This window comes from Adiantum capillus-veneris, chromosome 3 (genome assembly GCF_014529385.1).
Source record: "Adiantum capillus-veneris isolate H3 chromosome 3, ASM1452938v2, whole genome shotgun sequence".
Lineage (NCBI taxonomy): Eukaryota > Viridiplantae > Streptophyta > Polypodiopsida > Polypodiales > Pteridaceae > Adiantum > Adiantum capillus-veneris.
The window spans coordinates 70,757,683-70,784,102 of NC_140933.1; the positions used below are offsets into that span (position 1 = coordinate 70,757,683).

Here is a 26,420-nt window from a genome sequence, read left to right on the forward strand (position 1 = left end):
AGCATTATTCAATTAATAGATGATCACAGTGATTAGAAGATCTTTTAGTGTCTGTATTCTCTCTCTTTCACACCTCTCATAGCTAGAGGCCCGGCGCCAACCCGGCTCACGTTTTGAACACATATCCCCCAGATAGCTTTGGTGAACCCGACACGAAACGAGCCAGGGTGGGAGGTACATATGGAGAATTTATGGCATACGATGAAGATGATTTCAGAGTTAAGTGAAAATGGTTTTGATGATAAGTCAACAGTTCTAGATTTTTCGAAGATGCTTCAATTGGTTCAAGGATCTCTTCTTGAAATGGAGACCGCACAGAAGAAAAATCAAATGGATGAAGCTTTGGTTGCAGCTTTAGATGCAATATATGACGAGAGACGAGTCTTCGATGGATATGATCCAAAAGGCTGTCTAGAGTGTTATGAGTCGGAAACCTAGTTAAGAGGGATATCAGAAGAGTTGATGATCAGACCATTGGAGCATTTAATGAGTTCAAATTTGAAGGAGCGGATTCAAGAGGTTACCAAAGCTTGCAATGACGATTGGGAATGCTTCAAAGAAGTTATTGTACAAGTAAGTTATGAGCATTATGAAAACTATCAAGAATAGAGTCCAAGTCTACCAAACTACACAAATATTCAAGGACAAGTACGATCAAAATTAAAAGCTATGATTGATGAGTGTATTGTACAAGATGCTACCTTCTTATAGGCTAATGATGAAGATATAGTTGAAGCTGTGTATGAAAAGCTGGGTTTAGCAGATGCCTTGCATGAAGTATAAGTCTTTAAGGGTGAGGCTTTATAGCTTCAGGATACACAGGATGAATTTTGTAAAGAACTTATAAATGCAGTACATGAGGACAAGAAATCAGGGGACAACGAAGTGGCTAAAGCTCAAGAAGAAATTGTACAAGTGAATGAGTGCAGCCATATTCAAGTAGACATGCAGGAAGATTCGGTTACAACTGATACTTTTGCTATTGACTCAAAATTAGAGCAAAATGTTTCTGGTACAGATTCCACTATAGAGTTGATTGACGATACTGTACAGAATCTACCGTAGAGTTGAATGATGATACATATATTATAGGTCAAAGCAAGGTTGTTGCTGTTGAGAGTAGCAAGATCATGGATTTGAGTATATTAGATTTACCGAATCTTGATCTACCAGATTTTGAGTACTTGGTTAAGCAAGAGTATGTGTTTCAAGATCTGCAAAATCTTAGTTTACAATAGCCTGAGATGTGCAGGATGGAGGAACCTTCTGAAGCGGTGGACCTAGATCTTATGTGCTTATTAGATGAAGCTTTGGAAGGATTCTAACATACAATTGCTAAGGATACTAATCAATCTAGATTCATGCATGAGCAAGTTTGTTCAGATGCAATTGATGATGACCTTATGCAGTTGTTGGATGATGCTCTACTTGATTTTGAGCCTCTACAAGATAGAGAATTGTTTTCTGATGCATCTTGTGAGCCTAACGAAGAAGATTTTGCCAGAGACTTGATGTATTCAGATATGCATGATTGGGATTCCAATACTAGTGAGAGTGAAGGTGCACTACCAATGATTTTACCTGTGATTGATGACCGAAAATTGGATGAGCCAGTTGCACAGGGGATATGGCAGTATCTAGTGATAACTGATGCTATCTGGGATCTGATGTTAACCTATGATGTAGGGGATTTTGAGCTAGCTTTTGACCCAAGAGGTGAGAGATATATGCATGGTCCAGGGCAATTGACTTATATGCCATATGATCTAGGGGGTTTTCATGAAGATTTATGGGTTAATTTATGTTTATGCTATAATGATTGGAAATTCTTGTATTTTTCCTATGATCCTGGAGGATGGTGTAAATTTTTAAAGGAATGCTCATAGAGGGACAAATGATTAGTTTCCCATTTGATCCTGGGGGCTAATGAAGTGCAAGTTGTAGATTCAAAGGATATGAGTTATTTTCTTGTAGCAAGTTGCATGGTACAAGGTTTTGGTTTCTAGATTATGCTAAGTCAGAAGAGTTGGTTATGTGTTCAATAAGATTACATGGCTAGCTTCTAGTTGACATCTTTGGACAATTGATAAAGTATCTTCACATCTTATGAGTTGATTCTGCTAATAGAACTTGAAGTAAAGGACTTGTCGGCCATTCCGTGTGCAGACAAAGTAAGGCATACTTGAGCTTGATAGGGTTCCCTAAACGAGCTTGGTGGCGGGCTTCACTAAACAGGTTTCCATAATTTAATGTTTTGGAGATACGACAGATACAGTTCAAAGAATTGTGATGGGTAGCTATCTAATGATTAAGCTTGAACATTGTTGATAGGGTATAAGCCTTATATTCTTTTTCATACGTTTACTAGTTATGTGAGTCTGATAATGGCAAAAAGCTTAAGGTACCTATAGCAGATGCAGATTGAAGTGTAGTTGGCATAGAGCGGAGGCTGTGCAGGTTTAGAGGGGGTGGATGTCGTGCAGCTCCGCTTCCATGATGGAAAAATTATCAGAAGGATGCACATTGTACTTGATTGAAGTCTACTTGATTATTTATCAGTGATCAGGGCTTGATAACATGCAAGGTTTGGTATGCTAGATGCGGCTTTAAAGGGCCAATAGATGCCTTAATGATGCCAAAAAGGAGTATGCTTGAAGTGAGCATAGATGGGAGATTATGATCTAGAATTGTAGTGCCTAAAGTGCTCTATCGGCCTATCTTTACGACTCATCGATTGGAGCTACGGTGCAAAAGTTATGGCAGTTTGAAGTTTAAGTCAATTGCAGATCCACACCGGATTGGGCAACTGGAACTGAGCATACAAAAATGAAATGAAATGCATGGGCCTAGAGTGATCACTTTGTGGAGGGCATCGGTCTTTTCAGATCAGTGATCGGAGTTACGTACCAAGATATTGGCCGTTAAATTGTTGTAGTGGGCGATCATGGCCCACGAATTTCGGGCATTCATATGATGACATGGCAGTGCCTACGAGCTTGTTCCCACACGCCCAATCTTTTGAAGGCAAAGAAATAAGGGGGGGCCTCCCACCAGTAGTGCCCGATGCAATTGCTTGCTTAGCAAAGGGGGGTCTCCCGTGATGCCCAAGCAAGCCAAACATAGAAAGCAGGGTGTCACATGAAAAAAGCACGCCAAAAATAGAAGGTGGGGCTTGCATGCAAAGAGAAGAAAAACACACGCCAAAAATAGAAGATGGGGCTCGCATGCAAAGAGAAGAAAAACACACGCCCATAAGGGCAAAATTTTTGGGGAAAAGAAGGGAGTTTGATTTTTCCAGCATGGATTGCGTGATTTGCACCAAGTTTTTGTACGTTTCTAATTTAGCTGCTTCCATATTAGGTGCTGAGTAGTTTTTCCATTTGGCTTCCAATGTTTGACTGGCTTTAAATCCAACTTGGAAAGCTTCCAAGGTTGCATTGATTGGTTCACAAATTTTGTTGACCAATATCGATCCTGACGATTTTGGTTCCGGTTCCTTAAAGTCTGATGACAACGTATGCATCTTTTCCTCTACCTCATTTCATATCCTCTATTCAACCTGGTTTTGTAGTTTCTATCTCTTGAGTTTGTATCGTTTGCATCGTTCTTTTTTGGAGTCTTTGGATGAACTGCTGGGTATGTCCTATCCACTTGTATTTTTTTGTTTATTCCCCTTGGCTTGTGTGCTCATCAGTACTCGAACTGGAATTGTAGGTTCCCCTTCTAATGAACTACTTGGCACAACTTGATCTACATTTATGGTGGTTTTTCCTTTGTTTGCTGGATTCCTAGGGCAGTCTTCATAAAAGTGTCCACCCTTGCGACCGCATGCTCCACAATATGCCTCTATAGGTCTTGCATTCTTATCTGGTTCAAGACAAACATTTTTCCAATGGTCATCTGCCTTGCAGTTATGGCAATTTCCAATTTCTGGTTTGGGCATTGGTTTGATCATAGGTGGTACAACTCCCTGGTTTGCAATGAAGTAAATAAGTGTTGTATCCGTATGTGCTTGATACATTGGCTCTACTGAGACGGGAGTCGATTGATTATACCATTCTTTTTCTACCCCCATTGTTACCGAACTTGTTCTAGGGTATGGTGTAATGGGTACTAGAGCCTGTTCATCCATCTGTCCCTTAGGCAACATACACTTGGCTGGTATAGCATTATTCCCTAGGAGTGGTGACTGTTGGTCCAATACTAGTTGTGGTCTCTCCATATTCATGGGCAATCTTTGTATTGGTGCCACATTTGGCGGGTATCTATACATGGACTATCCTTGTGGTCTCATTGGCACATATTGGATGTTTCCATCATATTTGGACTTCTAATAGCACTTGTTTGTCTCATGGTTTGTCCATTTTTCTTCAATGGCACACCATTTCAACTGTCTGTTTTGTCCCATAGGTTGTCCTTGAGTTGGTCCCTATCCTGGCCCTCTCATAGGCATCCTTTGCATGTTGGCCATCATGTCATTCATGCATTTAAGCATCTATGAAATTTTGCTCAGGCTATCTTAGGTGCTAAGATGACTGCACCTCACTGTGGGTGTAAATTTAACTTTTATCACTTGGATGGGGTTCACATAGCCTTATAAAGATAACCTGGGTGACAAAATCACAAAATCCCTTTTCTCGTAAGAAAATTATCTTTGGTGCACCTAAGATAAATCTTCTCTATCTCAATCTATTTTTACCCAGTGTGACTTGTCTAGGCTCTTATATGCCATTTCAAGCTCAATAAGTTTCACAAACTTTGGTTTGTTTATTAGTGTTTTGTCACCCTTTTTGGTCCATTTGTGAAGGCTTCCAGTTTTCTTGGTGTGTTTTGCCCTTGCACAACTCCAAACTTGTTCAAACTTGCTCAAGAGATGTATAATGGTCCAATGAATCCCTGTGAGTCAAAAATGTGGCAAAATACCCCTTCTAGATGGAATTTTATCTTCTTCGTGCGTAAGATAAAATTCTTCCAAAATTTGGTCTTTTACAATTTTTTGCTTAACAGATTGATTCAATATTTAGTCAAAATTAACTTTCCTTTTGTTAATTTTCTCTAAAGTTGGTGTTTTTTTCCAGATTGGGCTAGACCACGTCTTTTAATGATCCAAATGTTTCCAAAATCAATGGGGATGGTCTAAACAAGTTGGTCTACCACCTTGCAAGTTCAATTTCTCAGTTTCAGTCCCAAAAACCCTCTGTCTATCTTAGGTGCGGTTAAGATAGAATTGGCAAATTTTTTGTTTTCTTCAATGCACCACATATTAGATGCAATCCTGATGGCTTTCTACTTATCCTGCTCCTACTGAACATGAAAAAGAGTGCAAAGAGTGAAATATTCAACTTTCAATCTCAAATATCTACTTTCTACTTAGGAGATACTCTTACCGACCACTAGCTAGTCTCAAGGATTCTTCTGTCAAAGTCAACGATGCGGAAGTGTAGAGACCAAGGGGAGAGAGAGAGAGAGAGAGAGAGAGAGAGAGAGAGAGAGAGAGAGAGAGAGAGAGAGAGAGAGAGAGAGAGAGAGAGAGAGAGAGAGAGAGAGAGAGAAATGAAATGAAATGTTATATTAATGTCTTCAAAAGGCCAGAATGACCTATGAGACCAAACTGATACAAAAGTGGTGAATCTATTACATTGTCTGGGTACCTTAGTACCAAAGTACTAAGTGTGAAAATAAATGTGAAAAACTAAATACAAAGTATTAAATAAACTTCTTAGGAGCATTCTGGGTATCTGGCTAGAATGCTTCTAATCCTTTGTTGTAGTCTCCTCCGCTGAAGTGTGCTTCTGCATCTCGGTCATGGTCGTCTCGATTTCCTAAGCTCAATCTCCCTGTCAATGAGGGTGACTTTGGTATGAATGTGGGTACTCCTTTGTGCTGGCTGCTGGCTCTTGCTTCTCCTTCCACTTCTGCTACTCTCGATCCGAAGAAATCTGTGATCTGCCTCTGAGGCTGTAGTGCTCTTTGCCTTCTCATTAGATTATCCCTGTGCCGATGTAGTTCCAGTAGGTACAAGCCTAAGCATCTTTTATCTTGGTATTGCATGACTCTATCTAGAGGTCCAAAGCCTTCTTTAAATAGGCAATGGAAACGCCCACGTATCTCATAGTATACGGTGCAATGGCATATGTAGTGTAATTCTGTCTCCGGCTCCATTCCGCATAACTTGCAAATTCTGCTCTCAGGTGGGATTCCCCTAAATCTGCCAAATTCAATTTCCAGTTGGTGTGAGGATGTACGAATCTGACCAATAGCACATCTCAAACCATGAGATAGGTGGGTATCCATATAGCTCGGGCGAATCACAAATCCATCTTCAGATAGCTGTAGGAAGTTTTCTTTGTAGTTGGCCATCTTCGTGCCCAATTCTTTTGTAGGGTCTACCCATGTCCTCTTAGTATCCAACTGTATAAGATCATGAGGGATGATTTTATTAATCTCCGTTCATGTAATTGCCAGTGATGGAGCCGCAAGAGAGTATTGGAAGGGGGGTAATCTTTCCATACTGAACTCGTGTCTCTGAAACCACGAGGACAGTTGCGCATACCAGCATGATGTATCCGCTTGCATTGCTAATTGTCGAGAGGATTCAAGGGCCAATCTAGTATATCGGCAATTATTTGTATCCCACAAACCATGTATAAAGGACACTGATCTGGTAAGAGCTTCAATTTCTATCGGAGGGGCAGCAAGTTCCGCTCGGGTAATGGCGTGTGGTACATAGGCCGTGGCTCTAATCATTCGGGAAATCATAGATACCAAAGGTCTCTCCATTGACTTCCAATTGTCCTGATCCAGAGATGGTCCCCAAATGTGGACCCCATAAAGCATAGCCGAAGCCACCACAGTATCAAAGAGCCAAAGTTTTGTTCGTGGTTCCTGAAACTGCACTTGTGAACACATCCTCTCCAACCCTCTCAAGGCCGAAGAGGCTCTGGACAATCTAGCATCCGCTGCTTTCTTAAGAGTAAAACTTCGGTCCTACAAATACCACACCAAGGTATGTGTATGCACACACACACACACACACACACACACACACACACACACACACACACACACACACACACACACACACACACACACACACACACACACACACACACACACACACACACACACACACACACAGAGAGAGAGAGAGAGAGAGAGAGAGAGAGAGAGAGAGAGAGAGAGAGAGAGAGAGAGAGAGAGAGAGAGAGAGAGAGAGAGAGAGAGAGAGAGAGAGTCTCCTGAACCAATCAACCTTGGCAATGAATAACTGAATGTGTGCATACAATGGAGGCAAGGGGTTGCTTAAATAGCAATGCCAGTAAATTTCCCTACCCAAGACTTTGACAAATAAGTAAAATAAATACCTAAAAGCCAAACTAAATAATGGGATCACACTGGGAAGTTCACTTGATATGCCTAAACTTTAACACCCTCTCTGCAGCTCATAGTGGACATCAATAGTGAGACCAAGTCGATGTAGAAACTACCATGGACACCCCAATAGAAGGTCTTGGACTACTAGATACACCTCGTTGTTTCTCTCCTCAACTTTGTACCTGAAAGTAATGCCATCTTGAGCATCGGTTGCCTTTGTCAAAACTTTGAACCGTTGACCATATTATGTCCAATAATCCCCATTTGTGAACTATGAACACATCACGTCCGAAATATAAAACTCCAAGATAATGAACTGTGGAAAACATCCTGTCCATGATCCGACCAACAACAATGGATTGGTGCACTCATCCATAGTGTTTTAGACGTCTGATTAGTTTCCTGCCGATGCATGTGCATTGAACTCTGACCTACAGGTCCAAACACCAATAACTTGAACTCCAACACAAGGGTCCAAATTAATAATAGGGAGCCTTCATTGCCCCTCTCTGCCACTCACAAGCCTTTCTTTGCCTGAAGCTAGTGGTGACACTTGCCATTTGACTAGAAATCTGACGTCGAGGCCAATGTGGCCACCGCCATGTGTGCCATGTTGATCTCCTGTGCCAAATCTTTATTACCGTAATCTCTAACCAGCTTGCCTTTATCCTTGTCTTCCTGTGAGTTCATGCTTTTGCCTTTGGCTTCAAACACTTGAGCCAAACAAAGTATCGAGTCACATTCATGACAACTGTGATCGTACCTCGTGGGTACCAAGGCAGCTAACTGAGTACTGGTACTACCATCCTTGTCCAGCTGACCTTTGCCACTGTCCTCTAGCAAACTCTACCATTTTGCTTTTGACTTCACAAACTCGAGCCAAACAATTTGTCAAGTTTTGTACTAAGCCGTTGCATAGGCCGCTAAATGGATGGTTGACGATCCGTTATCCATAGCCACTTGTTTCTCTTGGTTGATGTTGTTGGGCATGCTCGAGCAAGGGGGTGCCAGTGTTGAAGTTGCAAAACTTGGTAATCTCGTACCTTCTCGCACTCCAATAGGCTGCACGAGTCCCGAGACACTCCACAAATCCCACCTTCTTTGCCGCACCCAAGCTGAAAAAAAATTCCTAGCCACTTTCCAAGCCGGTCCAATTGTCTGCAAACTCCATTTTCTTTGGAGTCTGAAACTCCAAGGTCTATCTCCCAAGCTGCACAAAAATCCCTCCAATTGGTTGTCTAGTCTTGCCAGGCACCATTGCGATGCCCAATCCCGTGCCAAAACACCTCTCCAAAAGAAAAGGGCTTCCTCTCTTCATCAAAGACCAAGGCCTTGCCGCCTGCAGCGTTTTGAAATGCTAGCAGTGTGCAGGCCAGTGGGGAGAAAAGAGGGAGAAGCGGCGGGTGTTTTGAAACGCCGCCTGCAAAATAGGAGGGTGGAAACTCACTGTTAGAGAGCAGAGTTTCCAAAATGCAGCATGGGGTGACATCATCGCTAAGTACAATGTGCCCAATGTTTTGAAATGTTGTGGGTAGCACAGGGGCGGGGGCGGCGATGGGAGGTGGTCGCAGAGGTCATTGGCTCTACCGCTAGCGTTTTAAAACATTGCTCCAACAAGCAACACGCCCAAAACGCCAACCATCGACCTGTTTCCACCCAGAGTTTGAGAACGTTGCTAGAGGAGGGATGCCGAAGACCAGCAAGGGTGGGGGGAAACTCACCTGGGCTTCTCTTCTCTGGGCTGCTCCTCCATGCAAAGGGCTTCTTCGATCACCGAGCTACACCGCACTTTGATACCATGTCAAAGTCGACGATGCGAAAGCATAGAGACCAGGGGTGGGGGGAGAGAGAGAGAGAGAGAGAGAGAGAGAGAGAGAGAGAGAGAGAGAGAGAGAGAGAGAGAGAGAGAGAGAGAGAGAGAGAGTCTCCTGAACCAATCAACCTTAGTAATGGATAACCAAATGTGTGTATAGAATGGAGGCAAGGGGTTGCTTATATAGCAATCCCAGTAAATTTTCCTACCCAAGAATTTGACAAATAAGTAAAAAAAAAAAACCTAAGAGCCAAACTAAATAAGGGGATCACATTGGGTAGTTCACTTGAGATGCCTAAACTTTAACACCTTCACCTAATCCGTCCTACTACCGAAGTCAAAAAATGTGTTACTCTAGTCAAAACTAGAGGAAATGAAGGAATTTCAAGTGAATGCTTTGGGTTTTTCCGTAGTCTAGGTTGCCTCATCCCCAGCAACGATGCCAAAATGTCGGCCGACTGCCATTTCTCACCATATCGATGCTAGCAAAGCGAGAACCACATACATACAATGTCAATCCGTGGGACGTAGCTGACCCGACCAGTGCATGGAGGCTACAAGAGATAACTAATCTCTCAGAAAACCCAAGTCCACAATGTGCTCTTATCTAGATAGATCTTAGACGTGTGTCAAACATCAAAAGCCACTTTCCTTACCTGCAAGCTCAACCTGATGAACTTGCATAGCTACGATGCTCTGAATGCAATGAAACTTACTATCTAGAATGTGCAGAGTATCCTCAACATCCTCGTATACTCAAAAGTCATTTTTGACACTTGGACAAAATCGTGCCTAAGATAATCAACCTATTTTGGGTAGGTCGGTTTCAGCCTCTGAAGTGCTCTATATCTTCCTTAGGACGTGCTCTATCTATCCCTATGGTCAAAAATCAGTTTAGATGTGTGTATTGTACATAAGGAATGAAAATAGCTCGTAGACGAACACGACTAAAAACACAAATTCATTGCGTAAAATTTACATAGAAAGGAAGAGCTTTCACCTGCAAAGTGCATTGGTATGCTCAGAATCACAATGCAACACCACACGAGGGAGACATGAACAATAAAGAAAATAGAGAATTCATAGTATTGTATTACAGTGTATGCTCACTTTAATTATCCTAAAGCTTAGGTCTAAAGTTACAAAATTTGGCTTTTATACCTTAGCTAAGGTTTAAAAAATAGATTTCTAGCTAATTGGACTCAATAATAAGGCTTAGGAACTGCATTTAGTTATGATGCTTTTGTTAGCTGAGCAGCTAATGACAAGTGTGGGCAAAATTTTGCAAATGCAGTTGTGAATTCAAAGGCTGTTTTAGATGCAAAACTTTTGCATACACGTTCTGGGCATCTGAATTTTTGCAGTTTGCTACCTTTGCAAAAATCTGATATAGTTGCTCCTTTGACACTTCTTGAAGCACATTCTAAGCATGTTTGTGAATGTTGTGTTTTGGGTAAGATAGAATGTTTGAAGTTTCCAAAGGATGGTTTAGTAAGGGCTACATACATGTTGCAACTTGTGCAATGTGATGTTTGTGGGCCTATGTAAACTCCATCCTTGGGAAATTAGTCTACTTTGTGACTTTCATGGATGATTACTCCATGCATGCAAAAAGCTAAGTCCGTAGTGTTCATGTGCTTTAAGCAATTTCTGGCTATGGCTGAAAATGTCTCTAAATGTACTATAGACACCAGAGGGGAGTATATGTCTCATGAGTTTAATACATTTTTGGCTAATTGTAGGATAAAACACCAATGTATAGTGCCGTATACACCTTAGGAAAATGGTTTTGTTGAAAGGAAAAACAGGTTGCTTACAAAAATGACACAATGTATGGTCAAGAGTCAAGCTTTGCCACATTTGTTTTGGCTTGAGGCTATCGTGTGTGCTACTTATGTGCTTAACAAGCGTCCTATACTTAATAGGCATCCTACCAAATCCTTGTAGTCTATGACTCCTTATACAACATGGCATGATAAAAAGTCGTCTATTGATCATATGCGCGTTTTTGGTTGTTTAGCTTATGTTTTGGTTGTTTAGATTATGTTTTGATGCCACAAATGCAACACAACAAATTGGAAAATAAGACTGTTAAATGCATTTTTGTTGGTTACAATACTAAAAGCAAAGGTTACATGTTATACCGTCCGTAAACAAAATATATCTTGGTTGCACAAGATGTTGTGTTTGTGGAAGATTATGTTCAACCTTTGTTATCATGTATCAAAGACAATTGAATGTAAGATCACACAACATTTATGACACTTTGTTGCCTATTTTTAATGGTGAAAACTTGAATGTAAATTCCAAGGAGGCAAATGTACAGCATATAGGGGTTTTTGAAAACGGGGTTTCCAAAAATGTACAGCCTATGGGGTTTTTTGAAAATTTTACGATTCAACCTATTACTAATGCAGATGTACATGATGATGTACATTAATCAAACATTGTTACTGCTTTCTTGAAAGGTGATATATTTGTGGAAGTTTATGTAATACAGCCTCACAATTTTGTCAAGAAAGAACAAGAAAATAAAGGGTGCAAATGTAAGAAAGCTTTTTATGGATTGAAGCAGTCTCCTTGTGCTTGGTATGAGAAAGCTAACACTCATTTGGTTGAACAAAACTTTCATAACAATCCATTATAAAGCACTTTATATGTCAAGTATGAGGGTGATGTATTTCTCATTGTAGTTGTATATGTAGATGATTTGTCGACTACTGGTCCAAATGAGACACACATTGTTAAATTCAAAGCTAACTTGAATGTTACTTTCAGGATGAAAGACTTGGGCTTTTGCATCATTACTGGGCATACAATTAAAGCAGTGTGATGGAGGCATTGCCTTGTGTCAAGCAAGCTACATAGATACATTAATTACTATGCAGGTTTGGCCTTGAGTACTATAAACCTATTGATACTCCAATGAAAAAAAGTTTGAATTTAAGCCTTCATGATGTTGATGATCATGCCAATGTCACTCTTTATCAAACTTTTGTTGGATGCCTTATTTATTTATGCAATAAGAGGACGAATATTCAATTTGTAGTCTCACAAGTTAGTAGATTTGTGCATAGCCCAAGGTCCAAGCATTGTGTAAGGACATGGGTCCTATGGGCAAGGCCACCGGCACGGCCGGATAGTGTGTATGCTAGGGGGAGGCTATAAGATAACACAGTTGGGTGAAGACTAGCACACGCATTACCACCACTCTTTCACTGCTATCAGAGTTATTTTTGGGAGGAGGCTAAAAGCAGCTTGCATCTGCATGCAACGCTCTGCTTCTCTCCCACGTTCCGCAAATAGGGATGTCTCCGTTGTGTAGCAAAAAAAAGACAGACATAGTTTTCTGTGCGATGCATGGACAGGCAGTGACAACCGACCGTGGCCGATCCATCTATGCCCTCCACAGCGCGTGACCAAGGCAAAGTCGACCGGCAACTCAACGGGACCGAGGCTCCGAAGGCTTCCCTTTCCATCAAGGTATTGGCCCTTGTTGTGTATAACAAGGAAAGATAGTCTACTTTTGTTGAAAGGAAAACTAGAAGGAAAGGGAAAGCTTCAAACTTCAAGGAAGTAGCTTCACCCTTCCTTTTCACTTATTGGAGGAAGGCAAGTTTTCCTCCAAAAATTCTTTTTTCCTCAAGGAGGTAGCTTCAAAGTGAAGAAAAGCCTTCACAAACACGACGAGTTTTTGTGAGGAATCATCAAAGGTGTTCATACAACGAACGAAAAGTGAAGCGCTCAAATTCTCGCAAGGCGAGGTTCGCATGCAATGCAAATCGCGGAGCATATAAAACACAAAGATTTCAATTTCTCAAGGTATTAGTTGTCGTTTTTTCTCTCTCTTTGCATTAGTGTGTGTTTACCATGGCCAGTGAGGAAATCCTACCTACACACACGTTTGATTTGAGCACGTAGATCAAAATCAGGGCACCACGGGTGTTGCTAGCACTAATATGCATGATGATGATGATCTAGGAGATCATGGGCTTGTAGGTATGGCTTCTTTCAAGGCTTTGGAACATCACCAAAGCGTACTTGAAAGCAACCTCTCTGCAGTCAATGCAAATGTTACCAATCTTACGGAGTTACTTGTGAAATTTATGAATTCACAGACAACTCAAGGAGCCACATGTTGGTATGGTTCAAGGGAACCAAGATCGCACGACTCAAGGAGTCCAAGAGACAAGTGCTGCAGAAGATGTTGAAGGTAGCACTGCATTACTTAAGAATATCACCATTCTTGAGTTTCACGGGGAAGAGCGTGATTGCAACAAGGATGCGGTCAATATGTTCTTACACAAATGGAGTGATATTCATAGATTGAGACACACCTCGGATATAAAGATGGCTGTGGAAACAAGTCTATCTTTTAAAGGCAAGGCCTATAAGTGGTGGATGACATTTCCAATAGCTGCTCGTCCTCCGTCTTGGGCTACATTTCAAGCGTCATTAGGAAAGAAATGGACTCATTTTCGGGCCTTTCAACTCTAGTGAGAGAATGCTCCTTAGCTAATAGGAAGAAGGCTAACGTTACATTGAAAAAATATTTTTTCTAATTTTGAAAATGACCATGAAAACCATTTTGGTGAAATTGTCACTATCATCAGAAAAGTAAAGCGCTTGATAATGACATCTGGCACAAGCGCCGAACGCCTTTTTATGACCCGTTGTTGCTATCATATAAAGTGAAGTACTTGTACTTGTGCATCTCGCACAAGTATCAATCACCTTTTTATGAAGTACTCACAATTTAAATTCGAACAGATTGTATTTGATAATGATTGATAGGTATTTAAAACTATCAAGGAGTCAGAACCAAGCGAATAGAGGCGCTTGAGGGGTCTCAAGGACCTCTATTCGCTTGGTTCTGACCTTAAGAGGCCCTAGGATTAAGATATAGCACTTTTTAAGCCCACGGATGCATCCGGAACGTCCAAAAACCATAGGATAGCTCTTTAAAACACTGAAATCTGACGTCTCTAGCTCAAGATACAACATTTTTAAGCCTAGGACCTGATGAGGTCAGTACCAAGAGAATAGAGGCCCTTGAGGGATCTTGAGTCCAAGTTTATCCTAATGCTTTCTCCAAAGAGTTTTTGGACTCCAATGGAGAAGATAAGAATTGGTTAGCATGGGATGCATGCCGCATGTCTGGTCTCTCTCTCACACAGTACCTTTCAAAGTATTGGGAAATCATATTAAAACTAGAAGGTCTAGATGAATTCCAAAAGATACGGGGTTTTAATAGGGGTCGAGGAATAAGAGACAATCTACCTCTCCACACCCACAAGAGGCTAAGAAGCCTAAGCAATCATGAGATACTCCACGTGGGTCTCTGAGCACTGCTGATTTTGAATGTGCAAAGAAACACAATTTGTGTTTTAGATGTCTTTCGGATCAACATAACAAGAAAGATTGTCCTCTTTTGCAAGGCAAAGAAAAGGCCATGCACACGGTGCAACGCCTCACATTAGATTCATCTCCTAAATATTGTGTTGTAGAGGTTCTTCATATGAAAGAAAAGCACAAGTGTTGTGTGCCTGCTTCAATGTGGCAACCCACCTTTGGCCCCCATGATTTGATCCGCATGCATGGCACTATTAACGGACAACGTGTTCGTATTTTAGTGGATGATGGTGGAACTCATAACTTCTTGAACTATAAGCTAGTCAAGAATTTGAACCTTACACAGACTCCCTGCTCTCACAAGTATGTGGTGGAGCAGATGTCTGGGAATGATAAAGAAGTATGGGACACGGTAGTTCAAGGGGTTGAACTTATTGTTCAAGATCATATGATGACCCTTGTTCCAAGTTGTGAACATGGACCGTGCTGATGTAGTTTTAGGACGGGAGTGGCTGCATGGTTTAGGAAACACATTGCACACTAGTTATGAACACAACTCCTTATCCTTTATGGCCAATGGTAAACATGTGCTTTTGCTTGGTGAGAAAACATACCATCTGCACCTCTTATGTGTACAGCCGAGCTTTCTATTCTATAGAAAGTAGATTTAATAGATGAAGTCTCACTACAACAAAAACAGGTGCCTTCGACGCAGATTTCGACGCCAACCATCGAAAATCGCGTCGAAATCCTCGTCTTCATGAAACAATCGAAATACGCACCGATATCTATGTCGATAGTCCTAGTTTTTGACGCATATTTCGACGCCTGTATCAACGCCTATATCGACGACCATATCAGAATTTTTTTTTCTTGGGCAGAGGACAGGTAGCCTGGCCTGTGTCCAGTGAAAAGATGGACACAACCACAGCCAGACTGCCTGTCCTCTGCCCAAGAAAGCGAGCAGCACCAAAATCAACCGTGCTCCTGCAGAAATTTTGGTAGAGTTCCCTTCGTTTTAACACTAAACTTTTCAAAAGAAACCATATATATGCTCCATGTAGGACCTAACATAAGATTCAAGGCACAACTTGATGGAAGAAATGAAATGAACTTTGTGCAAAACCATAACCAAATTAAAAACATAACCATAACGAACTTCATATATAACGAACTTTGTGCAAAACCATAACCAAATTAAAACCATAACCATAACCATAACCATAACCATAACCATAACCATAATGATAACCATAAACAAAACAATAACCATAACCATAACCATAACCAAAAACAAAAAACAATAACCATAACAATAATCATAACCATAACCATGTGTATACAAGAAAAAACACAGAGATGTGTCTGTGTCTCACAAAACATATAGCGAAAAACCACTGATGACTCGCGCGTCACAACCTGCACATAAAGGGACAAGTCACAAAATTAGTATGATATTACTTCACATATACTTAATTAATTAAGTCAACTCACACATATTATTTGTCTCGATCAAACGTCTCACCTCAATCTATCAGCGAGACTCTAAGGCCTGCCAGTCTACAGTCTCTCCTGCGGCGGCAGCAAGATCATTCAATACTTCATAAATGCCTCTCTGATATCCATCTGTCTTCTCCTGGAGTGTTGGGGCTCGATGCATTGCAAGATTCTATCTTTATACAAAAACCAAAGTAATTAAGAATACATGATTCATCGCTCTTGAAAAAAAACGCCATAGCTAGGATTGGATTGGAAACTCACAAACTCATAGCGGAAGGTGTCGAAGCCTCCGCTGCCAAGATGAGATGTGCCCCTAGTCTCCCTACGTACATCCGCGGCGAGACACTGCTGTCTGAACCTCGTGTCCACTGTCTCCTCCTCCTCCCTGATCTACTGCCACGACTCGTGTGAGATGCGCGAAGGCTTCGACGAGCCCTTCCTGAAAGCCCGATGAGCTGCATCTCGACGATGTTTCACGGTGTCCTGTGCAACATTCATGATCCACCTCCTTGAAAGCTCCTCTGAACCCGGAGCAGGCTGATACTCTCTCATGATGGTCTCCACTATATAATTGATTTTGCTGCGATCCTGATGAGTCCAAGATGTCATGATGGTGCTAGAAAACAGCACCTTTGCGAGCTGGCAAACCCGCTGTCTCATTTTAGTCCCGACACTATCCATGTCAACCTGTCCATCTGGCCGTACAATATAGACCTTGGAGGCACTAGGATCGTGTACCCCCCAAGGTGTCCGAGGTGTGCTAAGAGGTGTGTCGAGAGGTGTGCCTGCGTAGGACGGGGGTCGTGAGCGAGGAGGGGTCGAAGCATCTGTGGACCCTCCTCCACAACAGCCACCACCTCCACCTGACGATCATCGAGATTGGCGAGTGTGTCTGTGAAGCGGAGATACTGATGTACCCGACTCTGTGGTACCTCTAGGTGTCGAAGCAACCATGATGGGAGACCTCGCAGGCATCGTACCCATAGGCATCCCCCCCATAAGCGTCGGACCGTCGGGTGTGAAGCCCGGAGGTGTGGTACCTGTACCTCTGGCTATCCAATACTGAGACTGTTAAGTATGGAGCCTGATTTACCCTTGTAATTTTATGTTGTAAAAGCGCACATTTGTAAGGTCCCCATTATGAGGAGAAGCCATCGTGCGTGAAGGAAAATCACTCACCGAAAGCCAAAATTTTCACGACCAAGAATCAGGGGAAACTTTAGGGGCCTCGGGGGCTTCCGTCCCCGAGACTTTTTTTCCCTCGCAGGAATATTCATTTTCGCCAGAATATTATGGCCGGACGGCGGCCAAAAAGTGGTCGGAAAACAACCATTGGTTGGCCGGTGGCCGGTAGTCAATGGCCGGTGGCCGGTGGTCGAAAGTCAATGGCCGGTGGTCGGTGGCCGAATTCAATGGCCGGTGGTCGAATCCAAAAGCGGACTTGTCTTCTCAAGGGCGGCCACACATGGGCGGATTGGAGGGTTCGATTTGGACTTATTCGCACAAGGGCGGCTACACATGGTTGCCTCTCATAAGAGAGGGCAGCCCTTTGGCCTATAAAAGGAGGCCATTTCTACACACATTTCATAGTGTGAAGTTGATGCAACAAGGTGAGTGTGAGGTGGTGAGAGTGAAGCAAGGCGGGAGCTCTATTAAGGGTTTAATCCCTTTGTAAACTACTTCTTCTTTTGAAGTGCTAAAGCCATTGAGTGGCTGCTTTCACGTGGACCTAGCCCACATTGGGTGAACCACGTATATCGTGTGTACTCTATCTCTCTCTCTACTCTATAATCTCTTGTATGTGAAATATATTTCTCTCCATTAAGTAATCTACTCAAATATCTATTTAGCTACGTCTTATTTCCTAACAACTGGTATCAGAGCAAGGTTTGCTCGTAGCTAAATTATCTCAAGGAAAGGATTCCTTGAATTGAGTGGGAGTTATGGCGGAGGAAGGGAAGCTCAAGATTGAGAAGTTCAATGGCAAAAACTACCAACATTGGAAGATGCAGATTGAAGACTATCTCTACCAAAAGGACCTCTATCTGCCACTAGGTGGTCTTGCAAAGAAGCCCGCAATGATGGCAAATGAAGCATGGATTGTCCTTGATCGAAAGGCACTGGGAATAATCCGGTTAAGCTTGGCGTCAACGATGGCCTTTAATGTTTTGGAGATGAAGACCACGAAGGACTTGATGAAGTCACTTGACGACTTCTACGAGAAACCATCGGCATCTAATACGGTATTTCTTATGAAGCGCTTGTTCAATCTAAAGATGGCAGAGAATGGTTCAGTTGCAGAACACCTAAATGAATTTAACACAAACATAAGTCAACTTCGATCGGTGAAAATTAATTTCGATGACGAAGTGCGAGCTCTCCTTATACTATCATCTCTACCGGATAGTTGAGACAGCCTTGTGATGGGTGTAAGTAATTCTATTTCTGGCACAAATACTCTTAAGTTTGATGATGTTGTGGGTGTTATCCTAAGCGAGGAAATACGAAGGAGAAGCATAGGAGAATCATCAAGTGCTACATTGTCAGTGGAAACAAGAGGAAGGCCTAAGGAGAGGTTCAAAAACCAAAAAGGTCGTGATCGCTCAAGATGGAGCAAGTCACGCACAAAGTCAGTTCTTGAATGTTGGAACTGTGGCAAGAAGGGCCACGTTAAGAAGGATTGCTGGTCCAAGAAGAAGAAGGAGACTGAGTCTCAAGACAACAAGCCAACATCGGAGGTCAATGTGGCAGGTAAAGTAGAGCAAGATGCTCTAATTCTCTCATTAGACAATGTATCTAATTCATGGATAGTAGATTCCGGGGCTTCATTCCATGCGACACCACACAAGCAACATTTCCAAGATTACACCAAAGGTAATTTTGGGTATGTATACTTGGGAGATGATGAAGCTTGTGAGATTGTCGGCAAAGGTACAGTTTCTGTCAAAACTGATAATGGAAATGAATGGAAGCTTAAAGATGTTAGGCATGTTCCTTCTCTTCGGAAAAATTTGATCTCTATAGGACAATTGGACGATGAAGGTCACAACATTGCATTCGGAAACAAACGGTGGAAGATCTCAAAGGGATCTTTGGTGGTTGCCAAGGGAGAAAAGGTCAGTACACTTTACTTGTGTACTGTTAGCACGCAACCTTTAGCTTGTGCAACAACTACAAAAGTTGATAGTGCGGTGTGGCACTATCGACTTGGGCATATGAGTGCCAAAGGAATGCAAATCCTTCAAATAAAGAAGCTTCTACCAGGTTTGAAAGAAGTGGACTTAGAGTTCTGTGAAGATTGTGTTTATGGTAAACAAAAGAGGGTAAAATTTCAAAAATCAGGAAATGAAAGAAAAAATAAAAAACTTGAGTTGGTTCATTCTGATATTTGGGGTCCTGCAAGTACACCATCACTTGGTAGCTCATTGTACTATGTAACTTTCATAGACGATGCGACTAGAAAAACATGGGTTTATGTCATGAAGAATAAATCTGATGTATTTTCCATATTTCAAAGGTGGAAAGCCTTTGTGGAGAATGAAACAGGTACCAAGGTTAAATGCCTCAGATCCGACAATAGAGGTGAATATTGCAGCCAAGCTTTTGAAAGCTTTTGTGCTAGCAATGACATTCGGAGGCAAAGGACAACCCCAAGGACACCTCAACAAAATGGGATTTTGGAAAGGATGAACATGACAATCATGGAGCGAGCACGAAGCATGCGTCTATATGCAGGCCTACCACTTGAGCTTTGGGCGGAAGCTGTAAGTACGTCTGTGTACTTAATCAACCGGTCACCCTCAACGGCATTGGATGGGGGAGTTCCAGAAGAGGCATGGACAGGTAAATTGGTGAATTATGCATTTCTCAAATTGTTTGGGTGTGAGGCTTTCATGCACATAGATAGAAGCCTAAGATCAAAGCTAGATGCAAAGTCCAAAAAGTGTTTCTTCATTGGCTATGGAGAAGGTGACTTTGGGTATCGCCTATGGAATCCTGAAGATGGTAAAATCTTAAGGAGTAGGGATGTAATTTTTAACGAACAAAATATGTACAAAGATTACTTGGAAAGAAAACAAACAAAAGAAACAGGTGATGATCAGTACATGGAGCTTGAGGACGGTGAAGACTCAAGGACTGCAAACGGTGAGAATGTGCAACAACGTCAACCAAATGAGGAGCCTCAACCTATTCCCCGAAGATCTACAAGAGCAAGTAGACCTCCAGAAAGGTTTGTTCCTTCCTTCAACCATCTCTTGATCTCAGATTCTGGAGAGCCGGAATCATACGAAGAAGCTATGCAACATGAATCCAAAGAAGAATGAACGAAGAGCATGCAAGTGGAGATGGACTCACTACATTGCAACCAAACATGGGAGTTGGTTGAGTTGCCTAAAGGTAAGTGGGCACTTCAAAACAAATGGGTGTACAAGCTGAAGGAAGAAGGAGGTGGGAAGAAAATGTACAAGTCTAGGCTTGTGGTAAAAGGGTTTTCTCAAAAGAAAGGTATTGACTTCAATGAAATATTTTCTCCTGTTGTAAAAATGAACTCAATTAGGCTTGTCTTAAGCCTTGTGGCTGCTCATGATTTAAATCTCCAGCAAATGGATGTAAATACGGCATTCCCTCACGGTGACTTAGAGGAGGAAATCTACATGCTTCAACCAAAGGGGTATGAAGTAAAAGGTAAGGAGAAAATGGTTTGCAGATTAAAGAAGAGCTTGTATGGTTTAAAGCAAGCATCAAGACAATGATACTTGAAGTTTGATTGATGGATGTTGGATCATGGATTCATAAGATGCAACTTGGACCACTGCGTCTACACGAAGAATTTGGGAGATGGGAAGTTCATCATCCTAATGTTGTATGTTGATGACATGCTGATTGCAAGTGCTAACATGCAGGACATCAAAGACCTAAAAGAGGAGCTGTCTAAATATTTTTCAATGAAAGATTTAGGTGCTGCAAAGAGGATACTTGGCATGAAAATATCAAGGGACAGGACGAAGAAGACAATAAAGCTATCTCAAGAAGGTACTAGAAAGGTTTGCAATGCAAAATGCAAAACCAGTTTCTACACCTTTGGCTGGTCATTTTAAACTAACAAAGGATATGTGTCCAAAGACACAAGAGGAGATAGCCTATATGTCTAAAGTTCCATATGCTGCAGCGGTAGGTTCTCTAATGTATGCTATGTTCTGGACAAGGCTAGACATTGCACATGGAGTGGGAGTTGTGAGTAGGTTCATGGACAACCCAGGTAAAGAGCATTGGCAAGCTGTGAAGTGGATACTTAGCTATCTAAAAGGGACAACAACAAATGCTTTGTATTTTGGAGGAACTGATATTTTTCTAGAAGGGTATGCTGATGCAGATATGGCAGGTGACAAAGATACTCGAAGGAGCACTACTGGCTATGTGTTCACGGTTGGAGGCACGGCAGTAAGCTGGGCTTCAAAGCTGTAGAAAGTGGTTTCACTTTCTACCACGGAAGCAGAGTATGTAGCAATGACGGAGGCAAGCAAAGAAATTCTGTGGCTGCACAGATTCTTAGAAGAGCTTGGATTCAAACAAGACAATTGTGTCTTATACAGTGATAGCCAAAGCGCTATCCATCTTGTGAAGAACTCGGCCTTTCATTCAAGGACAAAGCACATTGAGGTGAGATATCACTTCATACGCACTCTTTTGGAAGAGAGACATCTAAAGCTAGGAAAGTTGCATACAAGTGAAAATCCTGCAGACATGTTTACAAAGGTGGTCAATAAGGAGAAGTTGAGATTTTGCTCATCTTCAATCGGCATTCAAGGATAAGAAGCCAGAATGGAAAGCAGTCACAGGTTTGGTTTGGAGATCAGTCTCCAAGTGGGAGATTGTTAAGTATGGAGCCTGATTTACCCTTGTAATTTTATGTGGTAAAAGCGCACATTTGTAAGGCCCCCATTATGAGGAGAAGCCATTGTGCATGAAGGAAAATCACTCACCGGAAACCAAAATTTTCACGGCCAAGAATCAGGGGCAAATTTTGGGGCCTCGGGGGCTTCCGCCCCCAAGACTTTTTTTCCCTCGTCGAAATATTCCTTTTCGTTGGAATATTATGGCTGGACGGCGGTCGAAAAGTGGTCGGAAAACAACCATCGGTTGGCCGGTGGTCGGAAGTCAATGGCCGGTGGCCGAATTCAAAAGCGGACTTGTCTTCTCAAGGGCGGCCACACATGGGTGGATTGGAGGGTCCGATTTGGACTTATTTGCACAAGGGCGGCTACACATGGCTGCCTCTCAGAAGGGAGGGCAGCCCTTTTGGCCTATAAAAGGAGGCCATTTCTACACACATTTCATAGTGTGAAGTTGATGCAACAAGGTGAGTGTGAGGTGGTGAGAGTGAAGCAAAGCGGGAGCTCTATTAAGGGTTTAATCCCTTTGTAAACTACTTCTTCTTTTGAAGTGCTAAAGCCATTGAGTGGCTGCTTTCCCGTGGACGTAGCCCACATTGGGTGAACCACGTATATCGTGTGTACTCTCTCTCTCTCTACTCTATAATCTCTTGTGTGTGAAATCTATCTCTCTCCATTAAGTAATCTACTCAAATATCTATTTAGCTATGTCTTATTTCCTAACAGAGACGCCTATGCCATCTGAGTGGGCGTCATTCGTGTGACGAAGCCCATAAATGCATCCGCACTCATAGAACCGGGATCTGGCGAGACTGGTGTACCATACTAAAATCCTGCACAAAGAAAGTAAAAGAAAGCATTAGAACACCTTTGTTTAAATTAAGAAAGAGCTTAATTTTAAATCAAATGACCTCACATGAACACTTACAGGCATCAACTAGTGAGGCATCATCGATAAGATCTTGCACCGTATCATCGTCTATCTCTAACTGTAGACATAACTCTGTCCCAACTCGTTCTGGCGGATTGTCTTCATCCATTGCATCTTCATCTACAAGTGTCATATCTGCCTCGTCTGCGTCATCCCTCATATATCTGTCAGCTTTCTTTGCCATACCTTCGTCCATCTCATCTAATGTCACAGTAGTATCTGCGTCGTCTGGCCGACTTTCCTCCAAGAGCTCTTGCCCTTCAAATGATTGTTTATTTCTTGGAGCAACCTGAACCACAAACCACCATTGTGGCTCTCGAGGGTCCGGTACAAAGACCACTTGCTCGCAATGTTCGGGGAGAGCAAACTTGTCGCTCGCATCTGTCCAAACCTTTGTAGAATCTATATGCACAAGCTTGTTTCCATCTCTGCATACCGTTGCATTGCGACCAGAAGTAATCACCTTGAACCACTTCACATCCAACAAAAACATCTCAAACCGTTTGAAGCTAACTTTCAAGATATCTGACACCAGACCATAGTAATCTAGGTTGCTAGTGCGCTCGTTCGTGTCTTTGGCACTGGCCCTACTCTTTTGCATGAAACTAACCATTACCCCACTATCGAACGTGTTTCTTCTGCTTTCAATTTGTTGTGTTCTAAAATGCTTTCCATGCGACCACAGTGCCATGTATGTATGATACCTCCAGTCACATCCAATAGCCAGCTCTTCCTCTTCTGGAGATATGGGTTCTTCGATCTGTTGAGCTGCTCTCACTGTCTTGTCCAACCATGCCATTGTAGGGAATTCAGGTAGAGGAGCGAGATGGTATGGCAAGGGTAAGCCTCTGGTCGTTCAGCTTCGCCTGAAATCGTGTCGCTCCTTATTGCGTCTCTCTTTCTCTTCTTCGTAGCTTTCAAGCCATTTTTGCATTGGCTCTGAATTTAGTATACAGAACTTCATGATCTTTTCTCGCATGGCGTCGTCCATTTTCTTTGGCACCCCTTTCCCCTGCGGCTCCTCTCCCACCAATCTTGCATCCTCCTCATCGCTCCATAGTTGAGGCATTTCTGGGTCAGAAACGGATAGAAATTCGGTCGTCAAGACAAGAGACTCTTGCACCAGCCATCCTTCTGCCATGCTCCCCTCTGGACGCGCTTTTTGGCGAACAAAATCCTTAAGCGTTTTCATGAACCGCTATAGAAAGAACATCCAATGGCTGTGGACTGTATTTGCCACTACAACCTCATCTACTACATGGACGAGCAAGTGCATTTGGATAGTTAGGCAGCTCGTGGGTAGATACTTCTCAATCATGCAAACTGCCTCAATGGAGTTAGCCCTTGCGGCTGCAATGGATTCCTCTCGTATCTCCTTGGAAGAGATCCACCGCACTATCTCTGAAATCTTGTATATGCAGGACCGCACTTCCTCCGTTAAACACCCCTTGATCGCAATTGGAAGAATAAATTGCAAGAACTTATGCCAGTCATGCGATTTCAGTCCTGAAAGTTGATCGCCACGGGTGAATGCTGTCTTGAGACACCGCATGCATCCTGTTGGCATCTTGAACTCTGAAATCACCCTTTTGACTTGTTGTTCCTCGCTTTTTAGCAATACCAATGGTGCTCTTGGAAGCTTTGTTTGGCCCGCTCCATTGGTGAAAGGCCACAGCTTTGGCATGTTTCCAACTGACTACAAATCATCTCGTGAATCTCGATTGTCTTTTATTCCCATGATTGTCTTCTAGAGGAGCTCTCCCACATTCTTGAATATATGCACTGGATCCAACAAATGGTTAATTAGTAGATCACTCCAGTACGACAACGTATGGAGAATGGACAAACGTTTCATTCCTGGAACAGGTTGCCCCTCATGTTGCTCCCATCGGCGACGCCACTCTTGTACATGCATAGGACGACATTCGACGCGACCAAGCTGACCTTCACGCAAGTGATGGCCATCTGGAAGATAACGATGGTGGCCTTGAGAAAACGTCTTTCGAAGCGAGGCAGAATAGCGCACATCCAAAGACGGCCTGCAAATTGGACATGCATTGTATCCCGAAGTTGTAAGCCCTGCATATATTAAAGCATGATTCAGTACTACACAAAGTGCTTACGAATAGCAATAATTTTGTAAATCATCCACCATTACCAGAAGCTTCACCGTATCCTGGCGAATCATGCATAGTCCACATAAGAAGTCCATGGATCCTTGCATGCTGTTGTCCTGTTGGTTCAACCGCATCTGCTATGTCGATCCCATGCCATAACTCCTGGAGCTCGTCAACTAGTGGTGCTCGATAAACATCCATGTTTTTTGCCTTGAACTTACCAGGCACAATCAAGCCTAAAAATGACCCTTCTTGATGGCAAGCCACGGTGGGAGGTTGTAATTGACAAGGCACACAGGCCAAGTGCTCCATGACGAGCTTCTCAAGCCAAATGGATTGACTCCATCCATTGCCATGCCCAAATGCAAATTGCATGGTTCACTCTTAAAATGTGGCCAGGTATCTTCAATGTGCCTCCAAGCCTTTGAATCAGTGGGCACCCTAACTGTTGCGTCAGTGGATCTATTCGTAGAATGCCACCGCATCAACTTTGCAATGGAACCACAACGAAACATGCTTTTTATCCTCGGAATAATAGGGAAATGCCACAACACTTTAGCTGGCACTGACTCGCTAACCGCATCTTGTTTGTAGCGCATTGTTCCGCACTTAGGACACGACAAACAATCTACGAATTCATTGCGAAAAAGAATGCAATCATTTGGACATGCATGAATCTTGTTGTAGTCCAAGCCAATTGAGGTCAATAGTCAGTTTGCGTCTGGCCTAGAGGGGGGCATTTCATTGCCAGCCGGGAGTAGTTGCTCCCGCAACAACCTGTTTAAGCCACATTAAATTAAAACCTCCCCAAGCACGTCACCATTGCAATCGGAAAATCTCTTTTGTAAGTTACATACCTAAACAAAGAAGTGACTCTTGCATCTGACCACCCGTACACTGACTGGAGATTCAAAAACGACAGACAAGTACGAAGCACATATATTTTGGCGCCTTCAGAGATTGGTTGACGTGCCAACTTTTTAACATGTCTTCAGGAGATAGGCGCACGTCTTCTGGTGCTGCTTCGTTAGCGTTCTCCTCACTTGTTTGGAAGAAGGCATCCAACATCTCCTCCATGCCGTCGTCTTGTGTCTGTAAGCCCTCCTCTGCTTCCATCCTTGGATCTGGATTGGTCGGACCTTCACGCATAATCCTTTCTCTCTCTCTCTCAGATGTAGGTGTTATGTCGCAAAAATCAATGCCCGTTCCGTAGGAGTCGTATCGTAGATTCTGTACGATTTCTCTAGCAAACTCTTCGTTCTTGTGCACATGCTCATTACATATCCTACGCTTGTGTAGGATTTGATACTTGCAGAGCGTGCACGAGTATGCAATATTTTCCTCCATGTTAGTTGATGACGTTGCCATCTACAATGATTATGAATGTTGTCTCAATATATATACTCCTCACAATGTAAACTACCTCGCATTCTCTAGCC

General features: G+C 42.6%; 1 protein-coding gene across 1 annotated transcript in view; it reads left to right on the forward strand.

Moving 5' to 3' along the window:
• Positions 1 to 486: 486 nt before the first annotated feature.
• LOC147461073 (uncharacterized) overlaps positions 487 to 26,420 on the forward strand; it is a 36,605-nt gene continuing 10,671 nt past the window's right edge. The window contains exons 1-2 of the mRNA XM_086504679.1: positions 487 to 573; positions 712 to 777. Coding sequence (XP_086360805.1) covers positions 487 to 573; positions 712 to 777 — 153 coding nt within the window. The remainder of the gene's footprint in view (positions 574 to 711; positions 778 to 26,420) is intronic.